This window comes from Rattus norvegicus, chromosome 6 (assembly GCF_021556685.1).
Source record: "Rattus norvegicus strain SHRSP/BbbUtx chromosome 6, alternate assembly SHRSP_T2T, whole genome shotgun sequence".
NCBI classification, from domain to species: Eukaryota; Metazoa; Chordata; class Mammalia; order Rodentia; family Muridae; genus Rattus; species Rattus norvegicus.
The window spans coordinates 104,336,258-104,354,838 of record NC_141539.1 but is presented as its reverse complement, the minus strand read 5'-3'; the positions used below and the strand labels follow the sequence as shown (position 1 = coordinate 104,354,838).

Below are 18,581 nucleotides of genomic sequence, written 5' to 3'. Positions count from 1 at the left end.
TTTGCTCCCTGGCAGTTGCAGTTGAACCGGGGTGTGTCTAGGAATTAAAAGCCATAGTCCGGCTGTCCTCTTTGGAGCATCAACTTTCACTGCGCTTCGGTGGTGCTGAGATGTTTTGGTTTCCGCTCCTGCTCTCTCTTCCCTTCATCCTGTTCTTGGTCACGCCGAAAATCAGGTCTGTGCGAATGTTGCCTTTTCTTGCCAGGTCTTTTAGAGAAGCTCTCCCCACCCCACAACCCCCGTAAAGAAAGACTAAGAAATGACTGAAGAGTCCACTAAGATAGCTAAGATCTGGAGTTTACTGAACTGCAGGCAAGACCCTGGTGCCCTGGACGTGGGCACAGCCAGACGCCAGACCCCAGGTGGTCGTAAAAAGCGGTCTGGGCCGCCATCATTCTGTTTGCTCTTTCTGGCCTACCCTATTTCCTCCAGCACCATCTACTTTCTGACTCCTGGAAGCCGGTGAGCATGGCGGGCTTCAGATTCTAACAGTGTTTTCTCCACTCCCACGCTTTGAACCAGCCTTTGTCTAGCTACTTGCCTCCAGCCCTTGAGGTACTACAGGGGGTTTGCACTTTTTGCTCTATGAACCTGAAGCCAGTGTTATCTGGGGCATTGCTCTCTTGCGTTCACTCCACCGTGCAGGTGTTAGAGACAATTGAAGGGGAAGATTCTTTTTCCTTCTGAGTAGGGTGTGTGCTTGTTTGGCTGAATTAGACTTCTAGGGACCAGGAGAGGAAGCAAGTGGTCAAAGAAGGCGGAATGGTCTCTTGATTAGGTGTCAGGTCAGCCCAAACGTGGCGGTTCAGTCATCTGAGAATTAGCGGCAGGCTACAACAAGGAGCAGTCCACTGATTGGTTCTGAGTAAATCACCAGGAGTGACGGGTGGACCAGTAATAAACGCCCCCTTCTTTCTAGGCGCTTGGCCATAGTTCTTTGGACCTGAGGCTGTGCCATCCTTCTGTCATTTCTTACCATAACCAACTTTTTCCCCCCAAGTCCGGCTTTTTGCCTTTCCCTCTCTTTCTAGTGGCCTACTTCCATTTGTATTTTTCCTCCTCTCTGAACACTTACTGCTCCCACATGTAGGCACACATGGGCCTTGTACTCAGGTGAAAACATGGGTTTCTTTCTACCACAAGATCTTCATATCCATATAGAATCTGAGCAAAACCTTGAGCCGGAGCTACAGCCAGTGAAATGTGTCTTAGAAGAGAGCACTGGAAGGACTCTACATCCCCGTTGGGGCTAGTTGTGAGAGTGGGGCCAGAGTTGCGCTTTCAAAGTGGATTGCCTTGTTTCTGCTGGTTGCAGAGGAAGGGGCAATTACTGGTCCCAGGATTTGTCAGTGTTGAAGCTCAGTCTGAAGGGCTGTGAGAGACAGGGCCAGCGGGCCTTGATCCCTAAGGAGAGAGGTTCCTTTGGGCACCACAAATTAGTTTGCCTTAAGTGGTGGCTGCTTGCAGTTACCAAGTTGAGTAAAGTAGGTTGAAATGCTCCTTAAAAACACACCTCTTAGTCAACATGTCTTTTAGTCCTAAAACTGAGGGGACAAGAAGAGGGAAATCTGAGGGTTGTGTTTGTGCCTTATCCTTTTGGGAAGGCTCACAGAGCATGCAGAACAGGAGCAAGGACTCCAGTTAGACAAACAAGATGCAGATCCTGACTCTTTCTGCTGGAGCTCTGCTCTGTTGATATTCTGTCAGACTCAGGGCTTGGCACTGGGGTAAACTATATATGTTTACCCCGTTACATTCCTAACCCTTGCCTCATTCTTAAATGAATTTTTAAAAAAATGTGCTAATGTGTTATCTTTTTCTTATTTTTGACCTAGATTCATAAGCTTATGATTTCTATCCTTTGAATTGGATTAGCCATTCTTAAGATTATAAAATGCAGCTTGCCACAGATTGGCATATAAAGACCACTTTTCTTCTATTTGGTTGAGTCTTATGATTTCCTAAGCCAAAATTGCCTGATTGGAAATTCTAAACTGAAGTCAGGTGCCTGACCAATCAAACACTCCTCTAGATTTTGTGCTTTGGGGAGCAGACATAACTTTGTTTCAGTTTTTTTGAGAAAGCATCTCTCTATATCACCCTGGCTGTCCTGAAATTCACTGTGTAGACCAGGCTGGCCTTGAACTTGGAAATCTGCCTACCACTGCTTCCTGTGTGCTAGGATTAAAGGCATGGGCCATCTATACCCAGCCAGATCTCACTTTTGTCTTTAAAATGCTATCACTTTTTGTCCTTAAACAAGAACATAAAGTTTTTGTTTTCCTTTTTGAGATGGTTGATTTGTAACCCGGGCTGACCTTGAACTCATGTATACCCTGAGTGGTATATACCTGTCCTAAGAGCAGAAAGCTGTCTTTTTTCTTCATTTCTTACTTTTAACATCTGTTTACTGTATACAAGTTATTATATGTTGGGGTGGGGGTGCATGTGTGTACTATGGTGTACAGTGGAGGTCAGAGGCTAACTTTGAGGCATCAATTCTCATTTTCCATCATGTAGGTCCTGATGTCAACAGGTGTGTAGAGGCAAGTGCCTGACTGCTAAGGCATCCTGCTGGCCTTGACATTTTGTTACTTAAGATTATAAAAGAATAACATTGGAAGAAATACAAGCAAACCCAGCCCTGGAATCGGAAGGCGGATGGAGTTTCAGGAGTTCTCAGCAGGAACATATGATGAAGGACTGATATGTTTTCCTGTGTCCCTAGGAAAATGCTGTCCTGTGGGGTGTGCACATCTAACGTCCAGCTTTCCGGGAAGGTAGCCATAGTCACCGGTGCTAACACAGGCATTGGGAAAGAGACAGCCAAAGACCTGGCCCGAAGAGGCAAGTGCACATGTTCCCAACTCACCTCTGCTGACGTTTCACCCCTCACAGTGATAGTCATGGTTCTTCCCAGACTTGGAATGTAAGAATACTCCAGGTACCTTCTTTCCTGTGACAGTCTGAATTCTAGTATGTTGCTCTACATATAATAGGCACTTAACAAAAAAAACTTTTAACAATAGCAAACATCAGTTTTGGTTTTTCTTTGCTAATCTGCTTCAGATAGCATGGTTGTGAAGTAAGGGATAAAACTCCTGTTGTGTAAAATGTCAGGAACACTCAGCGTCTGTGCTCAGCCTTTCAAACCACATAAAATCAGAGCTGACTGGTTTCCCTTCCGTTGGTTTACAGGAGCCCGTGTGTATTTGGCTTGCCGGGATATGCAGAAGGGGGAACTGGTGGCTAGTGAGATCCAAGCCACCACAGGGAATAGCCAGGTCCTCGTACGGAAACTGGACCTAGCTGACACCAAGTCTATTCGAGCCTTTGCCGAAGGCTTCTTAGCTGGTAAGTGGTGGCCGATATTATGATCGCTGGGACATGATTTAGGTCAAAGGGACATCTTCAGGGTACAGAAATGAAAAGAGAGCCTGTGTTAGTTCCTTTACTATTGCCATGGTGAGACACCGTGTCCAAGTTAACTTACAAAAGAAAGTGTTTAATTTGGGGTTCCTAGTTCCAGAAGACTAGAGTCCATGGCTGTCATGGAGTAAGGAGCATGGCAGCAGGTAGGCAGGCTTGACTATGGAGAAGTACCTGAGACATCCCGTCTGGATCTGCAACCACAAGGCAGAAATAGCTAATTGGGAAGCCCACCCCAAGTAACATACCTTCTCCAACGAGGCTACACTTCCAAGTCCTTCCCAAAGAGTTCCTCCAGCCCCAAAATTGCAGCAGTGAGCAAGAGCTAAAGTCAAAACTGTAGCAGGAGCATCAGAACTCAAGAGGGGTTTAGCAGGATATATCACAATCATCCATGCTGGGATAGGAAGATGATGAGGCCCTAGGCTCTTGAATGCTGGAGCTATGTAGAAGGTTGAGATTTAGTCCATGGTTTACGAGCTAAGAAGAACAAAGCCCTGACCACCTTGGACACAGTACAGCAGCTTACCAGCTCTGGGTCTATTACTTACTTGTCCTTTTCTGTGATAATACAGTTCTGGAAAGGTAGGGTCCATGATGGTAGGCTAAGGGATGGCGGCAGGAGCAGCTGGGAGCTCACATCTACAACAGCAAGCAAGATACAGAGAGCATACTGGGAATGGCACGAGTCCTTTGAAACCTCAAAACCTGATCCCAGAGACACGCTTCCACCAGCAGGGTAACAAACAGCCACCAACTGGGAACCAAGTATTCAAATGTCTGAGATCCATGGGTGACATCTCATTCAAACCATACACTTGCGATCTGGATAGAGAAAGAAAGGGTGGTGATGTGCAAGAATTATACCCAGGCTGGTATCATGAAATCATTCTAAGTGATGTAGGATCTTAATATAAGAATCTTGTGGGGGCTTGGGGATTTAGCTCAGTGGTAGAGCGCTTGCCTAGCAAGTGCAAGGCCCTGGGTTCGGTCCCCAGCTCCGGAAAAAAAAAAAAAAAAAAAAGAATCTTGTGGGGCTGGCACGATGGCTCAGCAGGTGCTGCCAAGCACCCAGAGTTCCATCTTTAGGACCCTCATGGCAGAAGGAGAGAGCTAACTCACACAAGTTGTCCTGCACATACTCCGCGTCATGCATTTTCTCTGTCTCTCTCAAGTAAACAGATGCAATAACAGCTTTTAGAAACCTGCGTGGTATCTCACCAAAAGTAGGTATGCCTCGCCCCATCACCTAAGCATCTAGACCTCTTGAGGAAAACAACTTCCCCCTAAGAGTTTACAGTCATAAATTACAAATCACACAAGGAAATGAACCATGGGAGAGAGGTGGTAGATTTCTTTGAGGGCCTGAGTCTCACAAGCATGGGTGCTCACGGAGCACCCCAGCCCCACCCCCTTCACCCCTGCTAGCTTCTAGGTCTTTCCATTCAGCTTGGAAAGTCTTTCTGTGTGGAGAGGTAGATGGAACACTTCCCCAAAGCAATGAGTGGAGCTTTTGGAAAACCTGCACATGATAGCCTGTGATGGAAAATGGAATGTTGCCCTATAAAATTGTGTGGATTAGCCCCAGTCTTACAGCAAAAAACCAGTACAAGGTCACTGGAGGGAAAAAGGGCAAAGAGTGAAGTCTTGCACTCCTGCTTTCACCCCCACTTGGAGGCCTAGGCCTAGGTTGTGAGGAGGATGTCTGAGATGTGGATGCCCATGGCTGTTTTCTCTTCCTACAGAGGAAAAGTACCTGCACATTCTAATCAACAATGCAGGAGTGATGATGTGCCCCTACTCTAAGACTGCAGATGGCTTTGAGATGCACTTTGGAGTCAACCACCTGGGTGAGAAGTCTTGTCTCCAGTCCAAAGCCAGGGGGAACTGAAACCTCAGAAAACTCAGGAGTCAGGTTGAGCCTTCTTTGGGCATCATTGGGGCTCAGGGATATAATCAACCATGCAGGCATGATAAATAGTTGAGAACTTCCTGAAAGATGAGAGCTAATCCTGAGGCTTGCTTCAGGTTCTGCACACACACACACACACACACACACACACACACACACACACACGTACACTTATATCTGTATGCATGTATAAAGATTTATTTTTATTTGCATGTATGTATGTCTGTATGCTACATGCATGTATGTATCTACAGAAGCTGAAAGAAAGCATCAGCTCTTTTGGAGCTGGAGTTATGGGCAGTTGTGTGCTTCCACATCGGTTACCAGAAAACAAACTTGGGTCCTCTGGAAGAATAACAAGCACTTTAACTTTTGAGCTGTCTCTCCAACTTTTCTCCCTACTTTTTAAACATGTAATTCAGGTTTGGCTTATGTTGGGATATATTTGAACAGCTTGATTAGCTGGTTAGAGGATTATGTTGCTATTCTTAACAAGCAATCTTTATAGCTAGCAGCAGGTAGAAGCCACACGCTCTCCATGTTCCTTTGTGGGTCAAGGTCTTTCTTAGACTACCTCCAACTCGTGATCTTCTTGTCTCAGCCTCCTGAGTGCTATGATTACACGTGTGTGCCACTGTTTGCTCTCAAACAGTGATGGTAACCTCTGTTGAATTAAAACAGGATCCATACATATCCTTAGCACGAACATGCCTGTATAAGGGTGTTTCATATCTTTGGCTGCTTCTACTTCCTAAAATCCCCTCTGAACCTGTTCTCTAATTCATGAAGAGAAGTTGCAGTGGTGGGCCTCCTTCTGAAGTACCACCTCACCTATACCAGCTGCTGTGGCGGTCCCCTCCCTCCTTCCCTTCCTCCCAGAGCTGATCTCTGCTTATCACAATGCTTCTTATCCCCACACGGGTGCTGAACAGCTCTGATAATCCTACTTTCTCTCAACAGGTCACTTCCTCTTGACCCATTTGCTGCTAGAAAAGCTAAAGGAGTCAGGCCCATCAAGGGTAGTCAATGTGTCTTCTCTGGCACACCATCTGGGAAGGATCCATTTCCATAACCTGCATGGCGAGAAGTTCTACAGTGGAGGCCTGGCTTACTGCCACAGCAAACTAGCCAACATTCTCTTCACTAAGGAACTGGCCAGGAGGCTGAAAGGTGAGTGTGGAAGTGAGCAGTGTGAGAGACAGGAGGCAGTGGGAATGGCGAAAAGCCACAGGGTGGGAAGTGTTTTCCTGAGCCCGTTACCTAGACAGGATCTGCTTCCATGAGTATAACTGGGTATGCTATTAGTAAGTAGCCCTCTCTGAATATTGGAGGTGGCTGGCTAAGAACAGGGGAATTCTGACTTTGAATCTGTAGACTTGGCCTCACTGCTTACTGTAGCAAGTGACTGAGATTTCCAAGATTTAGTCCCTCCTAGGTAAGGTGAGAACTGCTTCATAGCTTGTGATCAACCCACTGAGTCCTCACAAGCAAGTCAGGGTTTTTCACTCCTTGTGACCAGTGAAGTGGTCACAATAGCAGACAGTAGTATCAAACATGCACTGGCACTGGTGGACAGGGGGAGGGGCATCTCTCTAGTAGCAAAAGGTCAAACCAAGGGGCTGGAGAGTGGCTTGGCAGGTGAGAGCACTTGTTGCTTTTACTCAGGTTCAGTTCTCAGCTTCCACATGGTGGGCTCATCCTTCCACAATTCTAGTTCCAGGAGATCCTGTACCTTCTTCTGGCCTCCTTGGTATCAGACACACACATAGTATACATGCAGACCTGCAGGCAACATAGTCATAACTATAAAACAAATATTTTTTAAAAGAAAAGGTCAAATTCATGGGAAAAATATGCTTGAGAAAGGGAATCTCTAGTTATGGGTAAACAGAGTTGTTAGCATTTTCTGCTGTGGATTTCAAATAAAGAGAAAGGGAATCTAGGACAGGCAGTGCTTAGGAGCTGAGCCAGACAGAATTGAAGATCAAGGAGTCAGGAGCTTGAGCCCCCCACTGTTGAAACAGGGTGATCAAATCACATGGATGGGTGCAAAGTTTCGAGATGAGAAGAAGGAAGCCAGTAGTCAGCTCAGACCCAGTGTTCAGTCTACGCTAAGGCAAGGTATCCCTCATCAGTTCAGGACAGAGAACTACCAAAGGGCTGATGAGCAAGCTAAGAGGATGCAGAGGAAGAGAGATTCGACCATTGTGAGAGTTAGGAAGGAGCAGTGGGGAATGCTGGTAGTTAGGTTCATTAAGTGGAAAATAGTGGAGTATATAATACAGGAGCCCTGATGTCAGGAAGGTCGAGCATGCATCCCACAGACATGCATCCATGTCTTTCTTAGGGTCTGCGGATGAAGTACAGGACAGGGCAGGTTCTGGCACTTCCTTGATTTGCTTTCAGCTCTGAAGGAGAGAGAGGTTAACAAGTGTTTGTAAAACCGGCACATGAAGTCACTCTAGGTGTATGTAAGTCTCATTCACTTTTTGACATTCAAATAGTCTAGAAGTGCACAGAACTTGAGACAGAAAGCCTCTACTAATTCCCATCCTTCAGATTACCTCTGTCAGCAGCTGCCAGCCACTTTCCTAGCATTTGCTTCTGTGTATTCATCATAGACGGATCTACCATTCTAGTAAGATCTCTGTGGTCTTTCCATGTAATGTGTACAAATTTACTGCTCTTCAAAGGAACAGTTGCCTGTAACTCCAGCTCCAGGGGATCTTCTGGCCTCTGCATGTACCCCATGCACCCCACACATGGCAACAGACACAGAGACCCACATATACACATAGATAAACTAGAAATAAATCTTTTTAGAAAGTATCAGCCAGGTAGTGGTAATACACACATTAATCCCAGCACTTGGGAAGCAGAGGCAATCAGATCTGTATGAGTTCTAGGCCAGCCTGTTCCAGTCAACCAAGGCTACACAGAGAAACCCTATCTCAAACAAACAAACCAACCAACAAACAAACTTGTATGGTGGGAGTTTAATGAGCCATGAGAATTCTGAGGCTTGGTATTTGGGTAAAGTGATGACTGGGAAACATTGGGAACCGAGTCACAGCACCTAGAGATGTAAGAACATTGTAGGAAGCCAGGTGAAAGAAGCCTAAGAGGGAGGGATGAGGATGGCCAGCAATGGAAAGGACTGCCAAGAGGCTGGGACCTGGTTCTCCTGCCCTAGTGCAGTGACAAGCCTGCCTCTTAGGAGCCTAGTTCTGGAATCTGTGCAGCATGTATAAATCACAGTGATGTACCAGGAGTGCAGAGATCGTCTGTGGGGGTCATAAGTGTCCTCACATGCTATGCTCTCTTTGTCTAGTTGATAAAATCAGATCTTGCCTTCCTTCTTCTTGACCTATCCCCTCTCTGCCCCAGGCTCTAGAGTGACAACATATTCTGTCCATCCCGGCACAGTCCACTCTGAACTGATTCGGCACTCGACTGCTTTGAAATGGCTTTGGCAGCTTTTCTTCTTTTTCATCAAGACCCCTCAACAGGGAGCCCAGACAAGCCTGTACTGTGCCGTGACAGAAGGTATCGAGGGCCTAAGTGGAAGTCATTTCAGGTATGAATGTATCTGTCTTTGAAATGAGTTGTTATTGTGTAAGGGGAATAACTTGGGGTTTGTCTGGTATAGTATATGCTTTTTATAAAATGTGTATTTCCCAGAGTTGGAGAGATGGCTGGGTTACCACAGGCTGCTCTTCCAGAGGACCTGGGTTCTGTTCTCAGCACTTAGTTACAACTGTCTGTAACTCCAGTTCCAGGGAATCTGACCTTCCCTCCTGACCACCATGAGTACCAGGGGTGTACATGGTTCATAGACATACATAAATACTCATACATATAAAGTAATAACAATAAATTAAAGTTTTAAGGTATATTTCCTAAAATAGCTTTTGTCTTTTAATGAAAGAATTTTGCCTGTTCACACTTTTAGTACTGCTAGCTTTGATTTTATTTTTATACCATCTTTTATGTTAATAATTATGTTTTTTCTGCTTTTGTTCTCTCTCTCATGTCAATCCTGTTTTCTTCCCTTTTTGTACCCCAACTCCTTTCTTTTTTTAAAGAATTATTAATTTATTTTATGTATGAAAGTACACTGTTAGTCTCTTCAGACACACCAGAAGAGGGCATCAGATCCCATTAAAGATGGTTGTGAGCCACCATGTGGTTGCTGGGAATTGAACTCAGGTCCTCTGGAAGAGCAGTCAATGAGCCATCTCTCCAGGCCCTCTATTTTGTTTTAAATCTGTATTTCTCTGTTATCTTCATAATTGAAATAGAACCAATAGAGTCCCTTGTATTTTATTTTATTATTTTCTCAGTGCTGGGATGGACCTGGGGCCTCTTGCAATGCTCAGGCAAGGGTTCTATCACTTCCCTGCTTGAAACCTGCCTAAGTTTTGTGGGGTTTTTTGAGTGTATTGTACACATTTTTGTATATGCGAAGGCTTGCATGTGTGTCTGTACATGGGGAAGCCAGAGGATAACTTCAGGCACCTTCCACCTTTTGAAAGGGGTAGGACACAGAGAATGACAAGATTTCTTCTTGGCTTGAGCTGTCCCAAGAAAGCTAGAGTAACTGGCCAGTGAGCCTCAGGAGCCCACCTTTTCAGTCTCTCTCCTGGGATTGCAAGCTTGTGCCACCACAACTGCATTCCTTTTTAGCATGGGTCCTCATACTTGCGAAGCACACGTCGCCTACTAAGCTAATGCCCAGTCCTGCTACTATCTATTGACATATTTATTTTTGAAACATGGTGTCACTGCATAGCCCAAACTGATCCCAAACTCACCATCTGCCTGCTGCTGCCTCGATTTTTATTGTAGAATAAATAGCATATTAACCCCACATTCACCTACGTTTCAGCTAAGCTGCCAGTGACCCATGGCCAAACCTGTCCCATCCCTATCCCCAAGCCTGTCTCCGTATTTTATAAAGGAAATTATGTGTCACATAAATTCAAACTTACAGCGTTTTACCTCCACCTTCAGGATATTTCAGAGAAGAAACTGTGGGTAGCATTAGATTGGAAAGATGGATAAACAGATGAATAACACCAGACTGGTGGGGGAGCAGCAGAAAGATAGACTCTGATCTCTGCTTCAGGAGAAAAAAGAAAGAAGCTTTTTTATTTTATTTAAATGATTGAATAAGTAACCCGGTAAGATACAGAGTTCCTGGTTTCAAGCAATGGCAGCTGGGATGAAAAGGCAGCTTCTTGAGAGAGGCCTGCCTGACTTTTTAGCTGATGCCTAGTTGAGTGTGTGGCTGAAAGAGGATCTGGTAACCCAGTTTCACGTCTGAGGACCAGGAGGTTGATGAGAACGTGAAAGGAGATGCAGAATGGGGAAAGAATACATGCAACTTACGGACTTGAATTCCAAAGCAGTGAACATGGAGTCTGGCTAACAAGGAAGTGTAGTGTACTACAAGATTAACACAGACTGGGAATGTCAGTGGCCAATCAGAGGGCTGGCCTACCTCAATGGGAACTGTTTTGAGAGTGTGGGACACCAACTGTCTTGAATCTTAGTTCCATTGTTTCCCATCCACTCTTCAAAGGGTTGATTGGGAGAGTAAGTTTGCTGTCCCCACCCCCAACTAACGTTAAATGGATACTCAGTTGAAGTGACAGCTGTCTCCCTGAGACTATATGTGTCTAGTATGTGATGTCTGCATGCATACAAGTAGCATTGTATAGCAGATAGATGGAAATAAAGATCTGACCCTCAAGAACTATATAAAGTATAAAAGCAGTGTACACTCGATACATAACTGTGTTGGAATGGTTATATTTTATTTATTTATTTATTTTTTATTTTTTTGAGTCAAGGTCTCACTAGGCCTTTGCTGTCCTAGAACTTGCTCTGTATAGCAAGTTGACCTCAAACAGAGATCCACCTGCTTCTGCCTCCCGGGGTGCTAGGATTAAAGGTGTGCACCACCACATTGGCCTCATCTTTTCTTTTCTTTCTTTTTTTTTTTTTTTTTTTTTTTTTTGAGACAGGGTCTCATGCTGGTTTCAAGCTCAGTTTCTAGCTGAGGCTCGCCTTGAACTTCTAATCCTCTTGCTTCTAATTCCCATATGCTCAGATGTGTGACTCTGAAGGAACCTTTCTCATGCTGTGAATATTAATTTTCACTTCATTTTGAAGGTCTAGTGGCAGTCATGTAGATCGGTATCTAGAGATGAGTGTCGAAGCCTGTCCTGAGAGAGGCCTTTCCTATTTTAGTGGCTGTTCCCTCTGCCTCTTCCTACTAATCTACTTTCTGTCTCTAAGGATTTGCCTCATCTCAACATTCATATAAGTGGAATCATAGCTAGAACCTCTTGTGGTTTCTTTCACTTACCTTAATATTTTCAAGTTTCATCCATGTGAAAGCATATTTCACTATTTAATTACAAACAATATTTCATTGTATGTTCATAACATTATATACCATGCATAAATGAACATGATATTCTACTTTCTGGCTACTTAAATTATAAACATTATATACATTATAAACATTCATATAATTTTTATTTTATTATTGTTTTGCTTTCATTTTGGTTTTTCAAACAAAGCTGGCCTGGCATCTGGGGCAGGTATCTTGTCTCAGCCTCCCAAGTGCTGGGATGATAGGTGTGAGCTCTAATGTCTAGTTGTGGTGTTTTTGTTTTTTCATGTGTGTTTGTTTTTGAGATGTTTTCACGCTGTATCTCAGCTGGCCTTGAATTTACAAAGTAACCCAGGCAGGCCTTGAAGTTATGATCTTCCTGCCTCTGCCTCTTGACTACTTGGATTAGAGACATACACTGTCACACTTGACTTGCATAGGGATTCTTGTATGGGCATCCCTTAATGATCCTTGGAGGGGTTTCGGAGCCATGGGGCAGCTTTGTGTTTAACTGGAGAGGAACTACCAGGCTTTTCCAAATGGCTGTATGAACCATTTTCATTCCCATTAGCAGTGTATGAAGGAAGGCATTGGTTTCTCCACAGTCACAGACAACACCTTTCGCACCTTCTAGTTTTAGCTATCCTGGTATATATGAAATAGCAGCTTGTCCTTTTCATTTTCCTGCTAATGTTGTTGAGCGTTTTGTGTGCTTTTTTTCATTTGTGCATCTTTATTGGAGAATTGTCTTTTCAACTCTTCTGCCAATTTTAAAATTAGGTTTTGTCTTTTTTATTGTTCAGTGTTCTTTATAGTCTAGATATCAGTCCAGATATATGATTTTCAAATAAATGTTCATATTCTGTGAATTATCATTTCACCTTTTACTAATGGTTTCCTTTAAAGCTCAAATATGTTTATGGAGTGCATGCATGTGCATGAGTGCATGTGCGTGCGTGTGCTGCTGGGACTGAACCCAGAGCTTCCACCACTGAGCTCCATCCCTAACTCAAGTATCCAATTTTAATGTTGATGAAGTCCAGTTTATCATTTTTGTTGGTGTCGTATCCAGGGATCTATTGCCTGACGAGGCCACAAGGACATACTGCGGTGCTTTCCTTCCTTCTCACCATTTTATTACACTGAGGGCTAAGGTCCATTGACGTTAGTTTTTTAATGTAGTTCAGAGAGGAGTGGCTAGGTCCTGCAGAGCAACCCAAATACCTCCCTCACCTGTGGCCAGCCATGAGTGCTGAGAGGATTTCTGATTTTATTTATGCAGGGCAGGAAGTCTCACTTGCTAAAGCTTTTGAGCCTCCTGTAACTATAGGAATGAAGGCAAAGTTGGTATTGTTGGGAGGTCAACAGTCCTCAGAGGAGACCTTTCTTGTGGGAGGCTGCCGTGTGCACAGGAAGATCTTTGGCAGTCCTACCTTCTCCCTACTAATACTGGTATACCTCCGTCCACTGTGACAGCCACAACTGTAGTGAGACGTTGCCACGTCTCCTGGTGAGGGACACCACTGTATGAGAGCCACTGCCCTGGAGCACAGGGACACAGGATAAGGAAAATCCCAGATAAGTATGTACTCGAGGTGGCGAGCACTCTGGGTTTGTCCAGAGTTACTTTGCTCACATTCCCACCAGCATTTCTTGCAAGATCATGGGATGAAATGATTCTCACATAGTTATCACATCTGATATTTGGACTGCAGTTCACTCTCTAGCATCCACAGAAAAGTGCAGTGGTACACACTTGTAATCCCAGTACTGGGGAGGCAGAGACAGGAAGATCTTTGAGGCTTGCTGGTCAGCCAGTCTAGCTGAATTGGTGACCTCTGGTTCAGTGAGAGACCCTGTCCTAAAAATAAAGTAGAAAGTAATTGAGGAAGACACATGACGTCAACCTCTGCCTTCCTTATACATGAATGCACATATGCACATGTACACACGTGAACAAGAATGTATACATGACTGATGTATACACACACATGCATACACAAAATGTTACTAGATGCAGAGAATATAAAATGAATAAAAGAACTGTCCTTGAAAGAATTTTCTAGGTGGCACAGAGTTTGGATGCCTGTCCTGCAGAGTTATGGCAATGTAGAGAAGGCATATAAGAATACCTTTCTGTGGCTTGAATGTGTCCCCAACACAACGGTGTTGAGAATGGAAAGCCCATGGAACACTATTGCCATTATTACGAGTGGGTATGGGATTATAAAAGTGGTTTCCCCTCATTCTCACTTTTAAGCTTTTTGCTCTTCCTTGCCTTCTCTCACAGTGTCCCCATGTGCCAGGGCGTCATGTGAGCCAGGAAGTCAGTATTCAACCACTGAGCTGTCTCCCCAAGCTTCTTCACTCATGTAACAGTGTGTAGTGTGAAATATATTTTAAAAAATCCCATGCTATCGCTAGGCACCAGCAGACAGGCTAGCCTGTTCTCAGCCTGGCAGACTCTGACTCAGAGCTCTGAAATCGCTCTCTCCTCCTAGCTGACTTGAGTTCCCATGGCTGGCTATTGCCACACATGCCCCATGCTTCCAAATTCTCATGACTGGCCGGGGTGCACTTTTGCACACCAATGCCATACTTTTCTCTGGAACCCAGCTGAGTCACCGCATGAAGGAGAACACCACACAATCTTAGTTTAGAATCAACAGCTAATCGAATGGCTGGGCACCGAACCTAGCATCCTAATCTTGTAAACTAATCTATGTTATAAATCCTCAAGTGGTGGATCCTGGTGGTCAAGTAGCCACTCAGACCAACAGCCTCCAGCTTCCTATATTCTGTCTGCTTCCCTTGTTCCCACCATCCTAAAGGGCCATTCCTTTCCCTGCTTTCCCTCTCTGGAAGTCCTGCCTACTCTCACAGTGATTGGTCCCTTGTCATCTTCATTCATTATGAAAAAGTTCCACCACGGCAATATCCTCTGGAGCCAATGTGAACAGCAGGACCTTAGCCTGAGGACACTGTCCAAGGCCTTGAAGGGTAGACCGTTGATCTTATTTGACGAAAATGGATCTGGCCAGGTGTCTGGGAGGCACTGATATAGTTAAGCATATACATAGACCACATTATATAATGGCAGAGCATTCTGATCAGAGATAGTAGAGTGAGAAGATAGAAGTATTTTCTTGAGGAAAAGACTGGAGAATAGTCTGGCTGTGGTGCCTATAACCCCAGCATTTGAGGGGAGGGAGTTGAAACAAAAGGATCATGAGGTTGAAGCCAGGCTGGGCCAACAGAGCAAGTGTTCCAAGCCAGCCTTGACTACATAGAGAGATACAAACAAAGAAAAGGATCAATGAGTGAAGAAATAGGATAGCGTTGACCCTGTAAAGTACCTGGGGGACTTGTGAGCTCTAGACTGCTTTCTTAGCTTCTTTATATTAGGCAAAGAGAAAATTCCATTCTTGACCCTGTGTTTCAAGTTTCTTTGCTTTCCTTCCAGTGACTGCCAGTTGGCATGGGTCTCTAGCCAAGCTGGCAATGAGACAATAGCCAGACGGCTATGGGATGTCAGCTGTGACCTGCTGGGCCTCCCTATGGATTGGTAAGTAGTGGCGGTTTGGCTCAAAAGAAGATTGGAAGAGCTGATGATTGTCCTTCAAAGTGGCCAAAACCTTGAAGATGAAGAAGGCAGAACTTCAAGCCTCGCCTGCTTGGCATCCAGTTAAATCCCAGTATACTGCCAGGTTCCTCTAAACCCTTTCAGTTTGTCCTGACTTATTCTGTTCCTGCTCCTGCCAGCGTTTCTAGTAGTATCATGGACTGAGACAGAGGACCTTCCTATGACCCACACAGATCCCATTTTCCTTTGGAAGCTACTCCTAACCAGGAGCAGAAAGCGATATAAAGGCTGGTGTGTGGCAACGTGGATTAGATGGAGCTCTTCCCAGCCAACCATCCTTTCCTTGTGCTCCATTGGAACCTCAGGTGAACCTCAGGAGTCCAGTGACCTGGCCCAAGAGCAGGTCTTTGTGGTCCCAACATCTGGATACTTAACAAAAGTTTTCACTAAATCTGGCAGTTTGAAGCTTTTGATACCAAAACACTTTTCTATACCCAGACCACAGAAGAGCTTCCTTCTCTAAGAAGTTTGTGAAATTTGAAGAACAGAAATAAAAATAAAGCCAAACTGTCATCTTCCTACTGTTTCTCAGCCTAGTAAGGAGGTAATGATAGGAACAATGAGAGTTACTGGCTCCAGACCCATGGAGGTCTCCTTTTTGTGCCTTAGTTTCTCTTAGGAAACTAGAAAAAGAAAGGCCTTCTCGTGTCATTGTGTTGATTTTGTGTATCTTGTGTATTCATGCAGTTCGGTTTCCAGAAAACTCACAGTGGCCCCAAAAGGAAAGTCCTTAATCAGACTGTAGTGTAGACAAATGATGAGAGAGGAGGACCATGGTGGAGCCTTTGAGTAAGGTTGCAAACTGAAGGAGACACTGTCTGTGTGGTAATCCATCACTGAGGCACAGATGCAGAGGGGAGGAAGTATAAAAGAAGAAACACCCTGGGAGGGGACACATGGCAATGAAGGGGTCAGCTAAGGATCTAAAACCATGACTGAAAGGCAGTGATAGACAGCTTTACAAAGCCACACCATCTTAATCACCAGTCGGTGGCAAGAAAACGTCCAAAGCACACAAGGGAAACCAAGTCTCTATTGAGAAATGTTATCCTAAGGATTGGTAATTATAGTCAGTTCAGTATCTTTCAGAGCATTTTCTTACATTAGCGTAACAAGATGTCCTTGTCAGGAGTGTGTGTGGAGCGATGGGGTGGCTTACTGTTGGCTGCTGTTCCAGAGGACCCTGATTCAATTACTAGGACCCACATGGTAACTCACAAGCATCTGTAACCTCAGCTATACATGCTCTAAAGGATATGACAGCCTCAGTTACCTCCACAGGCACTGCAGGAATGCGGGACAGATACATTATATAAATAATTTTGTAAAAAAAAAAATCAATTTTGAGATTTGGGTACATGCTCTCCTGGAATGTGTGAGGCCCTGGGTTTGATCCCAGCACTGCCAAAGAGAGTGGAGATAGCGTCAATTCACTAAAACTCTGCTTTATTTGGAGAGCTTTTGTCAAAAGCAGTACAGGCAAAGGTATCGGGAAGCCCTTGTGTTCCAGGCACTCGTTTGGAGGATGCTCTTCTGTGGGAGTTTGCCATTGCCTTGGGCTGACAACTACATTTTAAGCTTGAATATATAGGACTGACAGGACCATATCTTTAATTTCTAATATTTGTAATTAATCATTTATAGGGGGTTGTTCTGACCAATAAACTGTATCTTAAAATTAGTTTATGGGGATATTGGAAAACTTGACAATTGCAGTGATTAATTGAATTAATATTTTTAGCTTAATTTTTTATTCACTTGTTAATGAAAATAAAGGTTCTTTTCAATTACCATGTTTTTAGTTCCAGATTATAACTGTAAGAAAGGAAAGTCCGATTGTAGTTTTAAAAAAAAACAAAAACCACTTCTAGTTCTGCAGCTGTTTCCCATTCTATTGGGGGCACGTGTCCCAGAATCATTACAGCGCACCTACAACACGCACACATGCCATTAAGTTGGGTTGTGACCATCAGACCAACCATCAAAGCATTTCCTACTTACATGCCCCGACTAAGCGACAGAGAAATATAAGACTTGAGGCTGAAGAGATTCACAGTTCTTAGGATCACATACAACTCTTACAGGGCACGCCAGGCAGCTCTTCTTCAACTCCAGCTCCAGAAGATCCGACGCCCTCTTCTGGGCTCCACAGGCAGAGCACTTGGCCCTGTTAATTTTATATTTTGCTTTTGAGGTAGGGTTTCTCTGTGTGGCCCTGGCTGTCCTGAAAGTGCTTTGTAGACCAGGCTGGCCTTGAACTCAGTGATCCATCTGCCTCTCTCTGCCTTCCAAGTGCTGGGATTAAAATCAAGCAACACCACTCTTGGCCTATCTTTGAATTTTATGAGAAAAATATAAGAGTTTGCACCACTGCTAACAACATCAGACTTTATCTTTGCACAATGCATTTTACAATTTTTTTCATTGAATTTAATGGTCAATGGATTCAAGCTTGTAAACCTAGGGCCTCAAAGACAAAAATCACCAGTAACCCACTTTACCATATACCTTGGAAGATGGATTACAGGATTTGCTTATGTTAGATAAGTGTACCCTCAGCTACATCCTCAGCCATATGTGTGTGTGTGTGTGTGTGTGTGTGTGTGTGTGTGTGTATTTCCATGTATAAATACTGAGCTCCCACGCAAACTTTTGAGAGTAGGCTCTTTGTGTAAACCCTGCCAACAGTATACATAGGAATTTATACCTATGAAAGAACAGAGAAGACTTCATAATTGTTAATATGTTTTATGTAAGGGCAGATAAGACATGCTAAGACGGGGCTGGGGATTTAGCTCAGTGGTAGAGCGCTTACCTAGGAAGCGCAAGGCCCTGAGTTCCGTCCCCAGCTCCGGAAAAAAAAAAGAACCAAAAAAAAAAAAAGAGAGAGAGAGAGACATGGTAAGACGGGTCTGTTTTCCACACCAAATCATACATTACTCAAGGGCAAAGGCAAAGATATTTTGATCAATATTTAACTTATCAAAATGGCTATTCTTAACCTGTTGTGAATGAGAACCCGGCGCAGCCTAATGGACTGGACTGGCTCAGCCCCTAAAAGCTTTGTGTATTCTGGGAGCACAGTGCTCATTTTCCTGTTCTGAAAGCATGTGACCCTGGCCACTTAATCTCCCCAGTTATAGAGCTTTACCATCCGAGAAGAGCAGGGCAAGCCTCTGCTCTTCTATCTATCT

The 18,581-nt window shown here is 44.3% G+C and overlaps 1 protein-coding gene across 1 annotated transcript; it reads left to right on the top strand.

The window, feature by feature from the left end:
- The first annotated feature begins 26 nt into the window (after positions 1-26).
- Positions 27-15,900, top strand: Rdh11 (retinol dehydrogenase 11). The gene is made up of 7 exons (NM_001012193.1): positions 27-175; positions 2,729-2,847; positions 3,199-3,354; positions 5,175-5,279; positions 6,302-6,511; positions 8,729-8,918; positions 15,208-15,900. The coding sequence occupies exons 1-7, from the start codon at positions 111-113 to the stop codon at positions 15,311-15,313; spliced, it is 951 nt and encodes a 316-aa protein (NP_001012193.1). The 5' UTR covers positions 27-110; the 3' UTR covers positions 15,314-15,900.
- Positions 15,901-18,581: the final 2,681 nt, after the last annotated feature.